Source organism: Podarcis cretensis (assembly GCF_951804945.1).
Source record: "Podarcis cretensis genome assembly, chromosome: 4".
Lineage (NCBI taxonomy): Eukaryota > Metazoa > Chordata > Lepidosauria > Squamata > Lacertidae > Podarcis > Podarcis cretensis.
The window spans coordinates 62,697,118-62,717,424 of NC_137173.1; the positions used below are offsets into that span (position 1 = coordinate 62,697,118).

The window sequence follows — 20,307 nt, forward strand, 5'->3', positions numbered from 1 at the left end:
ATTTGTTTCCATATGTAGTAAGAAACCTTTTAAAATACTTCTTGCTGTGTCATCTACTCTATCAGTTTCATGCGGATTCTTTCTCCGTAAGTAACTGCTGTATTATACATTCTAACCAGAAAATCAGTACCTATCTTGTTTGGTGACTACATTAAACTTGGATCTCCACTGTGAAGAAGAAAAAAGGTGTTTTGGACTTGTCAGTTTCCAGTGAATCTGTGGAACTCCTTAAAAGTCAAAATGAGGTACCTGGTTATCATCTTTCAGAAATGGTGTCTCATTGTTTATGAACATCAGAAGTTTTTGAATTATAGTTGCTAAAGGAACTCTTGCATTTTAATATCCAATGCAGATATTTCACATTTGATCGTGCATGGGAGTTACATAAAGGTATCTATATCAAATTCCTAGGTTGTTGCAGAAAGAATAAATTTGGTTGCTAGATAAGAAATGACACCTTAACCATTAAAAACTCTTGCTTTGTAATCTTCAGGCTTCCACATTTCAGTCACAAGGTGCAACTAAGCACACCATCAGCTGCTTCTATAGGTTGCTGAACTGATGCTAGCTAACATTTCAGCATGGCTGAGATCCAGAGTGAGCTAAAGGATCTTGCCATCTTTAGCAAAAATCTGCTCCCTCAGGCTGTATCCTTAACTATGGTTCTGTCTTAAAGGTAAAGGTAAAGGTACCCCTGCCCGTACGGGCCAGTCTTGACAGACTCTGGGGTTGTGCGCCCATCTCACTTAAGAGGCCAGGGGCCAGCGCTGTCCGGAGACACTTCCGGGTCACGTGGCCAGCGTGACATCGCTGCTCTGGCGAGCCAGAGCCGCACACGGAAACGCCGTTTACCTTCCCGCCGGTAAGTGGTCCCTATTTATCTACTTGCACCCGGAGGTGCTTTCAAACTGCTAGGTTGGCAGGCGCTGGGACCGAGCAGCGGGAGCGCACCCCGCCGCAGGGATTCGAACTGCCGACCTTTCGATCGGCAAGTCCTAGGCGCTGAGGCTTTAACCCACAGCGCCACCAGCGTCCCATGTATGGTTCTGTCTTACACAGGAACAAAAGCCAAGGCACTATTACCATAAAATCATTTTAGATTCAGTGTTTGCCGTGAGAACTTACTTGCAGGTAGTTTTGGACAGGGCAGAGGGTAACTTAGATAATGTTAATATGAGTAGTGCAAGGGAGGGCCGAAGTTAATCAGCTGGGGCTGTTTCAGGTGCCTTGTTTTTTGGTCTCCCTTAAGTAATATAAGCCCAGTGCCTTGCCTATGATCTGAGCTGAAGCACAAGAGCCAAAGGACTCTTAGCTACAGCTGGGAAAAATCCTTGCTTAGAATACTTGGAGCTGCTATTGTTGCCATTTTATGATGTCACTTCACTATTTCATCATAGATCCAGCAGGTCCAAGTACCAGTTCAAGCCAAGTGATGAATTAGGAGCTTGGTAGATAAAATATATGTAATCATGTCTTCTGAACCTATGGCTGATAAATATCAAATTCCAAACAATGTAAGCTAGGTCCATTTTTACTACCAGTGAATAATAAATTCTCATGCCTAGTCAGATATACCAGCTCCTTCGTACTTAGCAGTAGTAATAGAAAAGTCCACCTATCAGGAAAAGGTTCCAACTCTTGCCAGGCACTCTGTTATGACTGGTGAGATGGTACAGTTGATTTAGAAGTGCTTGAAAACTAGCTAAAATTTATTTTCATACACCAGTACTGTGAATTGTGAACCCAAAGAGGGAGAAGTTGTTTACAAATGTGCTCCCAACCATGGTAGATTCAATTCAGCAAGTTTGTGATAAGCATTTCTCTAATTTTCAGAGGGATAGCTTTATTAGTCCGTTGTAGCTATTTATGAATGGTGGAAGAATCCAGATTCTTTGCTATCTTGGGCTCATTTGCTATCCGGGGCTACTTCTTGTACACAGAGGCTATCCTAGCCATGCCTTCAGGTACATTTTTTTTAAGTGGGGGTGGCGGGAGCATCAACAACTGTATCTGCAGTTATGATTGCATATTGTTCCTAATGGAAAATCATGGAAAGCACTTCAGCTCTTTTTGTTTACCACTTTGTTCATGTGTTTCCATTCTCTGTAAAAATATGTAAGCAATCATAAGCTTGATTGCTCTACATGGAAAGGAAAATAAACTGTTTTAAATCAGTTCATTGGGGGAATTCATACCTATTATGACTTGAGTCCAGATGTTTGCTGTTTGCATTTTCAGTAATAGTACAACTAGTTTTATTTTACAAAAAAATACAATACTATAAAATGCTCAAATACAACTTGATAAAAATGGAAGAAATACACTGATGAACAGAGTTCTAAACACTTTGTTTCTTCTTTGCAGCAGAAGCACAATATATTGGAAGGCTTTAAAGTCCATGCATTCATTGTTCAGGATGTAGTGGAATCGTTATTCCCAGGCAATAATGATCTTGCTGAAGTTAACAAAAACTCCTTTGTTAGGGGCACTGGAAAACAAATTTTGAAAGTCAGTAATGTGGATATGGTTCTTTGACGTGACTTTTTATGACATAAAGTTAACTTAACCAACGAGTTACAAACTCAATTTACTCAAGTTACTTCGATGGTCATGCAAACAGAAATCTGCTGCTGGACAGTGTTTTCTGATTGGATTCTTAAAGGCCACAATTTAAAGACAACAAAGACATTTTTGCATGACAGGGGGAAAATGCACAATTTTCTGTTAGTGGGAAACCCTTTACCAGGACCAGCACTATCTTTTAATTGTGACTTTAGTCTCTCTCTCTCTCCCCCCCCCCCACCCTGCCCGCCCATAGGGTGGAATATCTTTGCTGTTGAGGATAGTTTCTATTTCACCACTTTATCACGTATACTCTGGGAGATACAATAGTGGAGATGTATACTGTAGCACTGGTAGAGACAGGAAAAAATAAATTGAGGAAAGGGTCAAGAAATGATAAGGCATTGCTGAAAGTAGATATCAGGGTTATTTGAGGGGATAGATAAACGCTCCCTGCACTGAAGTTACAGCCATTGCTCAGGCAGTAAAGCTAGTATTAAAATTTTGAAGAGCACAGCATGGTTCAGACTTGGAATGGAGATACAAATTGCTAGAGATGGCCAATATGGTGCCCTCTAGGTGCTGGACTACAGCTCAGCAGGGATGCTGAGAGTTGTAGCTTAGCAACATCTGGAAAGCACTATTTTGGCTATTCCTGTTATAGGTTGTAGTTAATAGGCAATACATGCACTGTTCCAGTCACACAAAACTCTGACGTTTCCAGCAATTTAAAAGCACTCGTTTTTTACGTACTAGTTTTGTCCCCACAAACTCTGGGAGAAACTCCAGGAAAGCAAAGCCAGCTCATGTGAAGCTAATGTTTTGAAAAATGCACAAGCAAGAATACACACAACTCAGCTACTTCTTAATTATTTTAAGTTATGAAAAAGCAAAGCGCAAGCCACCATGCTTCCCTGAACTTGAAAATATTAAACTAATATGGATTTTGGAGTTTTAGTTGGCCTAGCAAATGCATTGCCCTAATACTGATTATGGAGAATGTGAGTTCCTTTTACATCCAAAGAAGCCTCTGGCAGGCTTAATCTAGTCTGGAGGAATTCTGCAAAGATTTATGCAGTCTGAAGAAAAACTAGAGGGTTCATGCACTTGCAAATTTCAGCAACTTCTGCCAAAAAGAAGGAAAAGTAATTTTTAGATTCACCATGAGAATGAATTTGTTTTATACAAAGTTCCTCTGAACCCAAAGCACAGACTGAAGTGGAAAGAATATATATATTTATTCGTTTAGTTGTGTCCGACTCTTCGTGACCCCATGGACCAGAGCGCGCCAGGCACTTCTGTCTTCATATATTATATATATATGCACAAATATAAGGTGAATCTTGGGCTCATGCACACACCTCGTGTTTATAGAGCTACTTTGAACTATAGAATTTCTGAGTGCAAGCTTTTCTCTCTAGTGATGCACGAAGCAATTTGTTCTTTAGAATTTTCATAATGTCCATTATATAAAGGAAGTTCTCAGACATTTATAATACATAGATAGAAAATAATTGATTGGAGGCAGAAAGTGGGCAGGAACAGGCATATGTAGAGTGCCAGGAAAACACCACATTTTCAGGATTTTTCTCCTACATCCATTGCAATGCTTAATAGCACCAGTAAAACTTTTTTTTTAGATTTATTACCCACTTCACCAGACAGACACAGGATGAGATACAAACAGTTTAAAACAAATTACAATCACAACGAGAGTGGGTTCTAGAAATATGTAATAATGCATAATGAAGGTGCCAGACACCTCTGTAGGGAGGGAATTCCAAAACTCCCACAATTATGGGAGGGAAACATTTAATACCTTGTAGTTGATGGTGTAAAGCATTTACACATGTTTTAAGTTGCAAATGGTGCATTTACAAAGCTCTGTGAGAATAACGCTTTTTAAATGTTTGATAACAGCACATTAATTTGCCATCACTCCAAATTAGGAGTACAAGGCATGGTTACTGTTTGATAAAGTGCAAAAAAAATGTGAAATTCTAGTCTTGATGAGATGGTGACACAGGATTTCCCACATACTTTGCTTTTTCCATCTCTTGCACACCAGTTTTTACAGGTGGGAGGATGCAAGGTACTTGCGTTTACACTGATACCAATGCTTAACACAATTTGCTGCAGACAGTAGCTAAATCCTGAAGCTCTCATCAATAAAAAGTGAACTTACTGCTATTGTTAGTTACTATCCTAATTCTAAGGAGCATGCCATGAACCCTGTCCTCACCAGTAATATATTCAATTGAGTAGTATAGCTTTTGTAATGTTGTATTTAGCGCAATACTTCAAAACCACAAACTTGCCAACACACATTTGTGATCCATTAGTGGTTGCATATTATGCATGGTAAAAGTAAAATGTTGAACAAGAAAACTGTGAAATTGCTTTATTTCTGCCCCTGGGGAAAATTGGGTTCGGGGTGGGAAGGAAAGATCTCAAATATACTATTGCCAGGTAGAAGAGTAAACTTTACCAAAGAAAGTAGCGTGTTCCTTGAAAAGTTCCATCATGCCTTCCTATTTGATCCCCTTCCAGCTCTATTCCAAGGTAGTCCTCTTCTCTCCCCAAAAGTGGTCCCAAATACTTAACAGTTCCCTTGCTGATTTTTCCTGCTGGGCATGAAAATTTCACTAGGTTTCCAACTTTCAAGTCTGTAACATTCCTGGGTGCAAATGGTCGTCTTGATAGTGCCGCCTTATCTAGATGAATCCTGGGATAAAAAGTTGTAGAAAATCAATAGCTTTACTTTGAAAGACGTAGGAGTCCTTTTTTTTTTGTACTCCAGCACAACTTTATTATTCAGACTTTTCGTGATAACCAAAGAATCCTGCATATCTTATGAACAAACTAGACATGACAGGGGAAACTCGGGACTTTTTTCCCAACAACTTTTTGCAGAAACAAAATTGGATTGGGCCATGTTGCTGAGTGTTTGCCCTCACAATTCCATTTCCTTCAGTCAGGCCCCCCTACCCCCAAGCTAATGTTAATTTGTAGGAAGGGCAAGGATTGGCACCTATATTGTTCCCATCTTCTTCCCATTCTGGGGATAATCACAGTTCTGTAAATATTTAAATAGGAGAAATGCCCACGGGGGGGGGGGGGGAGATGGGTACAATATGGGTGCCCATATTTTTCTCTCCTCTTCCTTCACAGCTTCACTGGATGGTATTTATATCGGTGAAATGACATGCAAGAAAATGGTTACACTCCTCTCCCATAGTGCTGTGGTTCTTGTACAATTTGTGGACCCACACTGCTGCTTTAAAGTGTATAAAAATACCTGAGATGTGATCACAGATCTCTCACATCATGTCTACTTTGGCCCTTACAGGCACCTGATAAAAACAGTTGTTTTCCTTTAACTTATATGCACTCTAACACTGCATTCTCATTGCAACTTAAGTAAAAGAGCCGTGATATTTTTTTTTTGTGGGGGGTAACAACATCTATTCAAATTCTTTATTCTAACAACATGTGGGAATTTTCATGCACAAAATTAGGGGACAGCTGGCTGCTATTTGGACTGCAGAAGAAACAAGACACAGCCCTGCTATTCTGATGTAAGCCACAGCTCTGATGTTACAGGGAAGTTGCAAGAAAAATCTTTTATGCAGCAGGTTCTTTCACCTTCAACCAGTGGTAGCTGCTGTACACATTTTAACAAAATCAAACTCCTTTCTTGGCAAAACTTTCTCTGTGTTTTAAACGGTAATGATAAATGAAAGAGACTGAGGACAAGCTGCTTCATTTGTCTCTAGGAAAGCAAGGAATTCATTATTATCCTTGTAAAGGATTGGGGAATCACTGCAGTATTTGTGGAAGATTTGGATTTAGGTTTGTCCATGCCTCTATTTAATAGCATTATAGAAGGACTTTTTAACAACACTGCAGGACAGATAAGAAACGCAAAGGAGGAGGCAGAGATCTAAAATGCTACCCGCTGTATGTGGGTCATGGAAGTGTCCTGGTCAGACAGAATATTGGACAGAAATAGAATATTGTTCATTGTTTTTAAATGCTTTTATTCTACGGTATTGCCATAGGATCACCAGGTTTAATGAAGAGTGGGATAGAAATGAAATAGATTTTTACTGTACATAGCTTTGTCTTTTTCATGTGGAAATTGCAGAAATAAAGGGCCATATTCCCTCGTGGCCAACTTTTCAAAGCCTGCATTCACATGGTGTTAGGTCCAAAGGCAAAAGTGGGTGCAGCAATGGAAACAATGCTTTATAAAATGTGACACATTCCAAACACACAAAGCCAAAGGCTTCTGCATGCACAGGCCCCTCTCTATTGCACCAAGCAGGCAAGCAAGGGGCATTAGCACAACTCTAGGGCACATTCCACTCCAGCAGAATTACTCAGAGGGCGTGGAGTAGGGCTGGTGAGGTGTGTGACCTAGGGAGAGTCCTGAAGGGTTAGGGGTCCCCCTCCCCTGTGCTAAAGAGAATATTTGGTGGTGATCTTTTCCTGTCATTTGTAATGTTAAAACCATCATGCAGTAGGCTTGGATTGAGATTTAGGTATGTTTTAGTGCCTATACTGTATTGGTTTTGGCTTACTTAGCATTAAGGGACTCCCTATGCTACTGCTTCCCCTTCTATACAGTGGTTTTGCTGGAGCAATCAGTGTGCCCACAGTTGTCAATCCAACACCTGCCACTCATTCAGTTCCACATAGTTCTCACAGCCCTACCTTTCTGAAGTCAGCCTAGCATTATATCCATAAATTGAAACAATCCTAGCTGTCGCATCTTGGAGCACACAGAAGATCATGATTGATCTCATCTAATGTACTGGCTTACATCTATACACAATCAGAGCAAAGGGGAAAGTCAGTCCTTGATCTTGTGATGAGCTCAAGCCCAGCAGACATGTTTCAGTGCTTTCCTGCTTTAGCTAGACTGTTGCTGAAGAGTTACTTGACCTCTTTGCATTCATTAAGTTGGCAGTACTACACAGTGTGGGGTCTCAACCTTTTTCTTTACAGCAGAAAACTACATTTACAACACAATCATATTCATGTCCATTCAATTCTTACCTGTTTGGATAATATTTATTGCAAGTGTCCACTTGAGAGACACCACTCGAAGATGAACTTGAGATGTTTTGATCATAGTTCTCATGACTTGTTTGATTGTGTTGAGTAATGCAAGGAAAGTTGCTGCTGCTCGCCTTTGTGACCTCTTCAGATGCATAGTCTTGATTAAATAATAAAAAAAATTACACTGCAGATGTCTAATCTCCCTGGAGACCAAGTGATGTGACGATAGACTGCTCTGCCTCCTTTCTTTTAGCAAATGTTTGTGTCACTGGAGAAGTGGTAATTCTTTATTGATTTGTTTGTGATGCCAATAAAAGGTTTATGAAACACAATTAAAAAAACATTAAAAAGCTGCTCGAAAATTTGGATCAAATCTAGTTGCAATATTTTGTTCAAGGATGCCCAACTCAAATAGGTAATGTGGAACTAGTTCCCTACCAACAGACGCTCAGGGAATATTCTATAATTTTGTGTGCAAAAAACTAAAAAACCTTATCTCACCTCTGATACTTAAGTTGTAAAAATCTAGATATTTATCCTGGAAACCATTAAAGTGCATCAATCCATGGTTTGTTTGGTTGTTGTTTTTTACGAAAAATGCTAGGACACTGTAATTTGCACAGCCTGCTCCAGTGCACTCAGTTTGATCAAACTTCTCTTTACTCGCCACACTTCTTGAACCCATATTGCTAATTTGAAAGGGGACAAGGGAAGAGACACTGATGTGGCCTCAGTCATTGGCTAGTCTGCTTCATAGCCCTGGAGATGTCATTGGACGTATTGGGGATTCTTGAAGGCCCTGATAAACTCCCGGGGCTAAAGGTTTGACTTTCCTGGTTATTTCTGTGCTCTTGGAAAAATGGTATGGAGTTGCCAAAAGCACATTCGTTCAAATAATAAGATATACCACTACAGATATATTGTGACAACTTCAAGGATGAAAATAATAGATAAATCTCTTGGTCAGATAAGAATAGATAAGATAAGAATGGTCAGATAAGATAACCCTGAGATAATCTTCTGAGGCCCTTCTTCGTGTGCCTCCTCCACAACAGTCCAGAGGGTGGCAACACAAGAACGGGCCTTCTCTGCAGTGGCTCCCCGTCTGTGAAATGCTCTCCCCAGGGAAGTTTGCCTGGTGCCTTCATTATACAACTTTAGGTGCCAGACAAAAACATTCCTCTTTAACCAGGCCTTTGGTTGATTTGATTGACATCCTATGCCCTTTTACAAATATGGGGTATGTGTGTGTTTTGTTGTTGTTTTATTTTGGGTTGTTGCTTTATTTTGATTATGTACTTTATGGTTTTATATTCCTGCAGGCATATGGCAGTATATAAATTCTAATAGTAGTAGTAATAGTAATAATAATAATAATAATAATAATAATAATAATATGGAATCCCAGCTCCAAGGTTAGTCTTTTCTTCAGTTGTCTGTCTGTATGCCTTTATGATAATGTAAAATCCTTACATAGTCATCACATTTTGTGGCTGTTTTGCCAATACTGAAAACAGTATGTTGAGCAATGATCCTTTCCCCCATATTGGACAAATGCACGGAGTCTACACTTTTGAGGTACTTAATTTATCCCAATCCAATAAAGCATGCAGATGCATTACTAAAGCAGTAACACCCAAACTCAGAATTGTTCCTATATTTTGGGTCCACTGAAATCTGGCATGTTTTGTGGGGAAAGGCCATAGAGAATAATGAATAAAATCCAAAGCCAAGGAATGATGTCTGGAGGAAGTATTTCACAAAACTAATCAGCCAATTAGATCTTACTTTTCACTGACTGCATAAAAAGAAAGCTGAAAACAGAAAACCAATTCAGTGATTTTTCTTTCCATATGAAGATTCATGGGAACATGCAGTATACTTTTTTATTCTTTTCTGTGCTAACAAGGCAAAATGAGAAAATGTGCAATTGCATATTTTAATTACCATACCTTTTAAGTCTCTGTTTTCTTTTGCTAGCCCTGTGTCACAGTATCCAGAAATCAGAAATTCTGTAGATTCACTATTTATGGATGATGGGGAAGAAGCATTTTTCCTAGAACATTCTTGTATCTTTTCTAGATAAAAATAAAAGCCTTGCTTATTATTAAATTCTGCTTAGATGTTTTAGATATTATAAAATGACGAGAACACGCTCGCCATCCATAAATAATCAGTCTCACGCCAAGATGGGTTGAAGAAGTCTGGCCGCAGCTCTGCTCTAGAAGCTGCTGGAGCACAGCCTTTATTGTGTGTTCACGAAAAGATACAAATTCAAGGAGAGCGCTTTGCCTCAGTCAGCAGATAAAAGACAATACAATACATTAGTCTCATGTTCTCACACCAGACCACGTATTTGATCATGCTATGCTACGTGGACCAATCATTGGATGGCATGAGCTGTCCACGCATTGATCATGCTTCCAAGCAATGCTTTCTGCTATGAAATCATCCTTGCAATAATGATCTTTTGCCCATGCTCTTATGGACAAATGACCATATTCCCACAATAAAACAATAATATTTCATTCAGTCAATCTTTTTAAATCACTGTTGATGCAGTCTATTAAAACAAAACTATTTTTTATCAAGCACTGATGCTTTAATTATTAAAATGTAGTATTTTCAAAAAGTGAAATGTCTTTTCCGTTTGTTGGTTGAATGTCTTCTGAAAGAGCAACTTCCTGCTTTATTATTAGTATTTTAAATTAAGACGTGAGAAATACACTTTGGCTTTAGTATAGCTGGGAACAGAATTGTCTTACTTATCACAGATGCCACGTTTAAAATAAACTGTAATCAAATGAGTAACATTAGATACTCATTGGAAGAACTTAATGTAAAATAAATATACAAACTGCTGCTAGTTGCACTGATCTTCAGGCACTTTTAGTTTTAAGAAAGCTATTTTATAGCTATTTGCCATGATTCAGCATTGCTGTGACTGCAGTAGAAAGTTGAAGTCCCTTTTCTGCAGTGCTGGATCTCTTTTGGCTAACCACCAACTCTGACAGTATTAATTAAATGTTGAGGGTTAATCACCTTTACAGTTAATCAACAAATGCCTCTTCTGGCATTTCGAATTCCAATAAAGATTTGTTTTGGTGAATTTCACTGTAGTAGTATTGTTGTTAATGTTGTAGCTTTGCCTCAGATAATTTATAAAATACCTGGGATAATTGTTGAGGGTATAAAGATGTACCTAATGACTAGAGACAAGATCTTTTAAAATGAAAACAGTCATTCTGGGCACAAACACAGAGGCAACCCAGAATGATGAGATGATTTATATCTCTGTACATACATCAATAAAAGCCTTACTTGCTACACTAACCACTACAAGTTATTGCCTTATCCAGCTTATGAAAGAAATTTCACACCTTTCTCTCCATGATAGGATTCATATTGAAGTTGGTGGTTGAAATCAAATTCATTGTCACTAGTATCTTCAGTTATTATTATTATTATTGAAAACCTGTTGAATGCACTTTATCCTCTTAAGAAACCTCAGCACCAGGTCTATCTGATTGCATGGTGAGTAGCAACTATTTTTTATACAGCAGTCAGTGCACAATAGTGATGGATAGGGGCCTGTTATAGTCAGTCTTCCTCCTGTATTACATTGCAGGGGACACATGATGAACCCATGCAGAAGAATGGGCTCCATGAGTAGTGGCATAGCATGAGTTGCCAGTGCCCGGGGCCACACAGAGAGGGGACGGAGTATGCATGCACATTCAACTGCCTAAATGGCATCTGCATCACCCAGAAGATCACAGCTGCAGACCCAAGAAGAGTCATTCCGTTGTTTGCAGAGGTCACTTCCTAGTTTGCACGGAGGAGCCATTTTCAACAGAGCCCAGTGACGGAACTGTGCAGCTGTATTGAGGCAGCTTCAGGTGTTGAAATTTTGCACCCCTAATAATTATGCACTTGGGACAACCGCCCCTGTGCCTGCCCATGTTATGCCACTGCCATGAAGCTCTGCTATAAAGTCATTGCTCAAAAGTAACTGGTGTTAATGTTGTTAATGAGATGTGGCCTCCTATCTTTGCTGGAGCAACATACTGGGCTGTTTACTGATCATCGTAAGAACCCAAGCAATATACCATAATGGTGGTTCCTTTACCATCCTGTTTGCCAGCAACTGTATGCATGAGCCATTCATATTTCCTCTTTACATCCCATAGCTCTTCTTTCAGCCTGTGGTTTTCCTCATTCAGCTGGTGGCCGATTTCCCTCAGTCTCCTGGACTCAGCTCTTAGCTCACAAATCTCTTCATGCAAGGTCTGCTCATAAGTGTCTACTGGATCATGTCTGTTGTGCATCCTATTGATCTTTAGAGGGGGAAGAATTAGTTTAAACAGTGTTTTGATTCTTGATCATGAAGGAGGAAAGCAATAAAGAGTAGAAATCAACATATAAGAAATCAATTGTTTAAAGCATAACTGATCACTTCTGAACTGCTGTAATTCCCAGGTTGGTTAAAGTTTTGCCTAACGGATTATATTCATGTGCAGAGAAATTGCACAATGCACCCTACCTGGTCCTGTGCCAATGCAGACTGCAGGACAGGTTCTTATGTTCAAATTTCCCATGTAAAAATAAATTGTAAGACACATAAAATATTGCACGTCGCTTAGAGTTGCCGGGGCAAAATAAGTGAACAACGAATTTAATAAACAAACAAACTAAACATGCAAGTAAAAAGGCCAGAACTCTTTCTCTTCTGTGGTACTTTTCTGCATGCTGTGAGTTTATCATTCTTTACAGCATGGTTTAGCAGTGAATGTGTAAAATATGCAATTATTTTATAAAACATTTAGGAGACAAATACATACTAAGAATGTTTAAGCTCACAGTTGTAGGCATAAAACAAATGAATATCACCCGTTGACTAATTATAGCTTTGGTTACTGTTTGATACATGATTAAATATATATTACCTGTCTTCTATCCCACTTAAAGAAAAACACAGGTTTAAAATTAAAGTATATAAGTTATAACAAAGGATTGCCCCAGACCCCTTACCTTTTTCTTCAGATTAAGGTTTTCTTCTTTAGAGTCTGCTAACTTCTGCATATATTCAGATTTTAATTGAGCCATTTCATTCTTCAGTTGTGAAATCTCCTCATCTGCCTTTGCTAGCTCTAAGACTGCAGTCTCATTGGCTTCTTGAAGATTGTTGATCTGGCTTTTAAGGTTTACTGTGTATCAATATGCAAAAATATTCAGTATGCATCATCTAGTCACATTTAAGGCCTATTGTGCTTAAGACTTTAATGCAAGATACACTTACCTGGGGAGTAAGTCTCACTGAGCTTATTTCTCAGTAGACGTGCATAGGATTGCAACACTCCTACTGAAATAAAAGGGACTTAAAATACTTAGCTTGCATCCCAGGCCTATGCTTGTTTATCAGAATGAATTAAAAGTGTGCATAAAAATACAGCCTTGATTGAATGGTGCCTAGTATTTGTAGAGGCATAGGATACGCACTTTGCGCAAAAGATTCATGCATTCCAGGGGTTGAACCAGATGACCCTCAGTGTTCCCTCCAACTCTGCAATTCTATGAAAAGAGGAATAGCACTTTGACTTTGAGTAAAGTTTTTGGGGGAATTTTGTACAGGTTGGTTTGGGGTGGAAAGTTTGTTTACTTGAGTGCATTTAGAGATTTTAGCAGGGAAGGGGGAAATAGTGCATTAAGCTGATGCTTAAATTTATTGCCATAGCGTTGGCTGTTTGTAGCCAGTGTTAACCAATCAGTTGTGGGATTGTAGTGGTGCCAATAACCTAAACACTCATACTATAGTATTTAGAAGGAGTAGAACATGGCTTCAAGGTTTTTCTAAACTGCTATTTGAACTTTCACAGAAATTAATAAATGTGGATCATCATGTGGATTGATGCATATAAAAACAAATTAGCACACATTCAAATGGAAATTAAAATAAAGGCACTGAATGTTGAATGATGAAATTAACAAGCTTGCATGACTTCATACCAATCTGTTGCTGTAGAATTCTGGGAGAGTTGCATTCAAATTTTGGCAGGCTACAAGTTGACCGTTCTTCATTAAGAAATTCTATCTCCTTAAAAAAATAATATTTGTATTAGTTTGTTCATTTGAAACATTCCAGTTTCAAAAACTACATTTTTAATTACATGGAAATGGTATAAATATGGCATTCTATTTGTAATTCTGAACAATAATTAATATGTACTTTCCCCATACTTCTGAGTTTTCTTAAACTAATATCTTACAATATATCTATATAAAATCACACATACTTATATCCATCTCTGTGTGTGATATACAGATATATATATATATATATGAATGATGCAAACAAGTGGAGGCACTAACAATAAATGATTGGATTGATAAAATCTGGGAGTTTGCAACAACAGCAAAATTGGTTAACCTCTAAGAACAAAGGAAATAATATATTTGAATACTGTACAATGCATTTTTTACATTCTTGCTTATACTATTCCTCATCCTATCAATGAAATAAGTTCTCTATGTTCACTTTTGACGGAGCCTTCTTTATAATTTAGGAAGAAAAAACCTGATCTATTATCTTGTATCTTATATTTTTTATTATTAAGCTTTTATTTTTTCCACAAATTTACTTTGCATACTGGCATTCCCATACTTGTAAAAATCGTCATTGTTATATTTTGAGAGTTAAAGTATTTATCTGGATAGCTTTTGTTTATTTTTGGTGTGGTATGCTATCTCTTAGATTCATTACTGGATAAAACCTGCGGTTTTTCCATACCCATCCATGAGTTTGTTTCGCTGACAAAATGTAAAGCTTAGAATTTTTGTCTTTGACTTTTGTTGCTCTGATTACTTTTCTTTTTTTCATTACTGGCTATGCGGTGGTATATAAGTGTTAATACAAAAAAAGTGATTTCTCTCCTCTATATGTTTTCTTTTTACCCGTCTGTCCTTAAAGTTCTGTGTGATAAGCTCCTGTAAACTTGTGCTTATAGCCCTGACTAAGAGTCTGCAGCAACTCACTCATTGGACTATTTTTATCTCTTGAGTTCCTGCCATTGCCATCTGTTTAGTGTACAATCAAGATTATCTATTTTGGAAGCATTTCAGTTCACTTGACTTGCCACTCCCCTGTTCAGAAGTCAAATAATGCAAGTACACAACCACTTCATTAATCTATTCAATCAGTTGTTCTTTAAGTATACTGTATAATATGGAGGGAGGAAGCAAAGGAATGGGGAATTACACAGTTTTTATTTCCCGTGCCCCCACTTCTTTTGGATAGTTTTGCTGGTGAGTTAATTGTAGCTTCACTCCTGCAGCTGTCATATGCCTATTTAAGAACAGAGTATTCTCTATTTGTTTTCGAATTTCGCAGTATGCCAAAACTAAGGATAACAGCAAAGTGAAAGCGTTTCAGTTGATGAAGATGTTGACCTGGTGTGTGTAGAAAAGGAATGGGAAATAAAACTGCTGGTATCAGAATGCTGGTCTACTGTTCTGGTACTCAGAATATTGCCAAGTTGGAAAAGGTCCTGAAAGGGGAGAAAGCTGTGCCATGATAGATGTTTACAAAATTACACGTGGCATGGAAAAAGTGGATAGAGAGAGGTCTTTCTCCCGCACTTATACGCTAGAACTCATGGAGATTCAATGAAGCTGGACTCAATGAAGGTTCAGGACAGGTAAAAGAAAGTACCTCTTCACTCAGTGCATAAACAATAGGCCGTGAAGCTGGATAGTTTTAAAAGGGGATTAGACAGATAAGGCTATCAGTGGCCACAAGCCATGATGGCTATGCTTTGCCTCCACTGTAGGAGGCAGTAATACTTTTGAATACTAGTTGCTGGAAGCCACAGGATGGGAGAGGGTGCTTGTGCTCCAGTCATGTTTGGGGCTTTCCCACAGGCATTCAGATGGCTGCTTTGAGAATAGGATGCTGTACTAGATGGGCCATTGGCCTGATCCAGCAGGCTCTTCTTATGTTCTTATAATGCAAGAAACTTTATATATATATAGATGCAAATCATTCACCTTCCCATAAAGTTTGCCATCATCTGCGTGTGGACTCTGTCCATTCAACAGTACTTGACGTTTAGCCTGCACATTCTTCATGGGTTGATGAAATTCCTGTTTGTTCTCATCTGGAGATTTCAGCAGAAACTCTGACATTGCAGGAGACCTTCCTTTCTTTGTTGACTAACAAAAAAGGAAAAAAAGAAAGTCAAGAAGAAATTTCAAGTGTTTAATTTAATTTGTGCTGTGTAATGAGAACTGTTGCATGGTCCTGTATATTGTGACGTGTGCTGTTTTCCATATATTAAGAATAAAGCTCTTTTGTTTAAAAAACAAACAAACCTGTGCATTTATACAGTATACAAAGATTGCATTTGTACATTATTATTTTTACTACTACTGAATTGATAGGATACTTTTCAGCTCCTCTGTGGTCCAGGTCCATTAAGCAGCTTATAGTTAACACAATACAAAACCCCAACAAAGATTATGAAATTATGACAACTCTAAGCCATATCTATGCAACATAAATGGTTCAAAAGAGCAAGTCAGGTGTTCATATACTAGATTCAAACTTCAGAGGTTTAGCCCTGTCTTGTGGCACCCTAAAGACTAAGAACTTCAACCTTGTTATTTCCAACAATCCTTAAAGAAAAACATGTTTTTTTACAATCTGAAATATGAATATTGAATATCTGAAATATATGAATGGTTAAAGCTTCTTATCGTATAAACAGCACGAAACTGAATAACAATATACATTTAAACTTAGATGGTACCTTCACTGCTGAGAAAAAGTTTGTGATTAGACATGTTACTGTAAATGAAACACAGCAAGTGAATTGTTAAAACTATAACAAAGGATACGCTTCTCACTTATATCCATATAAAGCTTGCTTTATACCCCTCAATTTGCTGGTATCCATATATACTAATCTTTTGAAGATAAAGAAACTGCGGTGGTTGTAGCGTTCAGTAAAAACTTAGTGAAGATAATAAACAAATGCAACATAAAAGTATCATTGGGGAAAATTCAGAGTGCTACAATGTAAGTGTGCTCAAAATGAGAAAAAGAGCAGAGAAATGCAAAATCTTTAAAACACCAAACAGTTATATACATTCAGACAAAAATCCATGAAGTCTGCATTATACAAAGAGCTCCTAAATCTTGCATCGGTGAAACCAGCAAAAAATACTTTAGTTTCTTTAAAAAGAAAACAACGGTAGTGGCAGACAATCATGATTTGGAAGATTTGGATTCTTCACATAAGCATGAGCATATATTTTGTGCTTCAGACATTGACTGAAATGTTTTATCACAGAGAAAGGGTTATTTTAAATATGTTGCTACCATGAAGCATTAGCTTTTGTTTAGTGCTTGATGATGGCTCTATTCATATTTTATAAAAAGAAAAACTTAATTTAACAGCACTTTACCATTTTACCTCTGCCGTTTTGTCTGGTTGACCGGCTTTCATGATTCCACATCCAGCATCCCCAACAATCCTTGTGTAATGTCACTGCCCTCTATTTACATCAGAAAAGAGCTTTTGTGTTGAGAATCTAACCATCATCAGGCCAGAAGGCAAGGCTATTGTCAAGAGGCACAGCTTGAGCAGCTGCTGCAGCAGCAGCCTGGTTTAGCGTGTCCAATGCAAAGAAAACAATGGAAAAAAGGAGGAAGAACTGGAGCTTGTAGAAAGATGTTCAAACACCTGGAATTTCTTCCTTCTCCCCGCTACCATCACCAGTGCTGCTTTTTGGAAGTTTTACATATACCATTCAGACTTCAAAAAAATCTTTTGTGACCCTTCCTGTCTGCATGTAATCAAAACTATCACATATAAACAATCATAGCAACATTTATTTTACAAATATTTTCCTCATTTTATGCCATATTTTATGGGTTTCCATGGATTTCTTTTTAAAGACTTTAACTATCTGCAGATACCTAGAAGGCGGGTTATAAATCGACCATATCATGCAATAGCTGGGGCTGCTAATTATAGGCTGAATACAGCGTCCATTGTCATTAACCAAAGCATACTATCCTCACACATTGCTTATTGAACTGTGGTATATGAGATGTATTTGGGCCAGCCAAACTAGAGGCAAACCTATCATTTTCAAATAAATTACTAGTTCACAATCGATCCTCCCAAACACACATCTTAAGAAAAGAAAGTCAAGTATATTCTTTTTTTTTTATGTCACCTCTCTGGAGTTTTTTTTTTGGAGGGAGATATTTTTTGTTTTTTAATTTCATTTCATATGCCAGGAACTTTATGCCTTCTTTCCTGACTGTCAGTTTTTCTATTATGAATGTCTTGCACTACCAAGGTTACAGGATGAGCCCTTTCCACGTATATATAGTTTGGATACTAATGATTAGTAAAGAAGCTGAACCACCATATCCAAACCTTCATGTTCCAAGTTTATCCCATGAAGCTGAATGTTGGAATATAACATAATTAAACTGTCGAATTCACTCCCACAAGAGGTAATGATGGCCAACAACGTGAGTTGCTTTAAAAGGGAACAGATGAATGGGCAATAAGGCTGTCAAAGGCTACTTGCCATGATGGCTATGTTTATTCCTCCACTATTGGAAGCAATCTGACTCTGAATACCAGTTGCTGGGAATCACCCATGGGAAGAGTGCTCTTGGGACATCTTTGCAGCATCCCATGGGCATCTGGTTCGCCATTATGAAAACAGGATGCTATGATGGATCTTTGGCATGATTTGGCACGACTCTTATGTGCTTAGGAGTTAATATGCATAAAGTCCAGAAACATATGTAACATTTGAATTTATATGACACTAAAGAAAATATTTTTTTTTAATACCTTGTGATGATAAGAATTGCCTTCCCAACCATTTGACACGGCGATATTATGTAAGTTATTTGCTGATGCAGCAGCTGTCCAAAGCTGGTCAGTCAAACTTGAATCTTTTCTATCAGCTGCTGAAAAAGGACACGTGAAGAACATTACACCACTGAATCGTTCGTTCATTCATTCATTCATTCATTCAAAGAACCTAGTTAATTGTCCTAGTTACCTGAGTTATGAGCTGGCCTGCTTAAATGTTCTGGGAGCAGACCTGAGTGGAGACTATGGCAGCAAGGTCTGCTCCCTGCCCCCCCCCCCCCGGCAGCCAATGTAGATTGGTTCAGAATTCAAATCTGGGTCTGGTGGGACCCCAGAATGCACCATGGCGGCCAGGTGGATGGGTTGTGTGTGAAGGAGCCACCGCGCCGGGTCACAACCATCACCCACCCATGATCGTCCTAGTTACCTGAATTATGTGCTTGATTAACTTGCATTCCAACATCTGGAAACTTTTCTGTTCTTGGGTGCAGTATATATTTGCACTGCGAACTATCTGAAGTTTTCTTTGAGTAGTTTGCATCTTTAGGTCTGGGTGATCCATTGTGTGTTACGGGAAAGGCTGTCCTGGAATCTGCAGTGTAAGCAGTACCTAAACTATGGTTGAGCATATGAGTACATACTTTGAAAGCAACTTCATCTCCAATTATATCATCCACAACATCTTGGTTATTGTCTGATGAATCTTTATGTCCTCCTTCTGTGTTTTCTAGAGTGGCATCAGAAAAATGTGCCAGTGTGCTCTCTGATTGGCTAGATCTCAAAATTTTCCATTCAAGAGGTAGGAGAGAATGGGAAGAAGTTAAAGATAATATGCTATCAGCAGAGCCTCCTAACCTACACCGTGAGCGTCTCAGGGATTCTTCCTCCTGGCTAGGTAAAGCCCGTGGATCCCAATCTGTTATCAGCACAAGTGGCTCTTTCATTACTGGTTCTTTTTCAGTGTCAGTGTGAATGTTCTCCCTCGCAGTAGCTTCATCTTCAGCATCGCTGATAGTTCTCGGAGAAGCCAACCAATCATCTGTCTCTAGATGACCTCCCTTCACAAGATCAGAGTTTTCTGTGGTTGTGTTTGATGTTGCCTCCATTGTAACCGTCAGATCCCATCAACTCTGATGGCTCTTTGCGAACCCTAACAAGAAAGAGTAAAAATGAACAAAACAAACCCACAGACATTAAAAGATACAAAACATATTTCAGACATACTGTGCATCTTGAAAAAGTGGGGAAATTGCTCTGCTTCTTGCTATTGCGTTTTTATGCTTGCGTATTATTAAACAATATATGGAAAAATGTAAGGGAAATATGTTTCACTCTTCCTGACTAATTCCATTAACTTGCTGCTACAGAGATTGTAAAACTCCTTCTCAAAATAGTTTTCTTCCTCTTTAGTCTTAGGAGGGTGCCTTTAATCTGTTAATCTCCCATTGGATATTTATGTCCTTCTCATGCTGATGTTTTATTTATTTTATTAAATAAATAAATAAAATTAATGTTGAATCCCAATTCTGTCTTCTGTGGCATTAGCTACTCTTCCTAGGTTGGAGTCATCTGCAAATTGATGAGCATCTCAATTCCTTTGTCCAAGTCATTTATAAAGCTGTTGATCAATGATGGGCCCAGGAGAGAACCCCACAGCACCCCACTCGTCACTTTCATTGGGTTTTTCCATTTCTATGCTTGATTATGTTTCATGTGAATATTAAACGGTACATCATCACTGTAGCCATGGGACAGCATCTGCCCTGAAAGTATGGCAGAAGCT

At 38.4% G+C, this 20,307-nt stretch overlaps 1 protein-coding gene across 8 annotated transcripts in view; it reads right to left on the reverse strand.

Moving 5' to 3' along the window:
* The window catches only part of LOC307213968 (uncharacterized protein), a 47,151-nt gene that overhangs the window by 8,705 nt on the left and 18,139 nt on the right, over positions 1-20,307 (reverse strand). For 5 of the 8 annotated variants that reach the window (XM_079972257.1, XM_079972256.1, XM_079972259.1 and 2 more), the window contains exons 2-11: positions 18,952-19,674; positions 18,501-18,619; positions 15,670-15,834; positions 13,633-13,720; positions 12,658-12,833; positions 11,756-11,963; positions 9,579-9,704; positions 7,624-7,783; positions 5,051-5,287; positions 1,047-2,488 (exon numbers count right to left, since the gene is read on the reverse strand). In XM_079972257.1, coding sequence (XP_079828383.1) covers positions 2,431-2,488; positions 5,051-5,287; positions 7,624-7,783; positions 9,579-9,704; positions 11,756-11,963; positions 12,658-12,833; positions 13,633-13,720; positions 15,670-15,834; positions 18,501-18,619; positions 18,952-19,630 — 2,016 coding nt within the window. In that variant the 5' untranslated portion in view covers positions 19,631-19,674 and the 3' untranslated portion in view covers positions 1,047-2,430. Of the gene's footprint in view, positions 1-1,045; positions 2,489-5,050; positions 5,288-7,623; positions 7,784-9,578; positions 9,705-11,755; positions 11,964-12,657; positions 12,834-13,632; positions 13,721-15,669; positions 15,835-18,500; positions 18,620-18,951; positions 19,675-20,307 lie in introns of those variants that run through there. The other 3 variants (XR_013837783.1, XM_079972262.1, XM_079972261.1) reach the window with 3 other exon arrangements.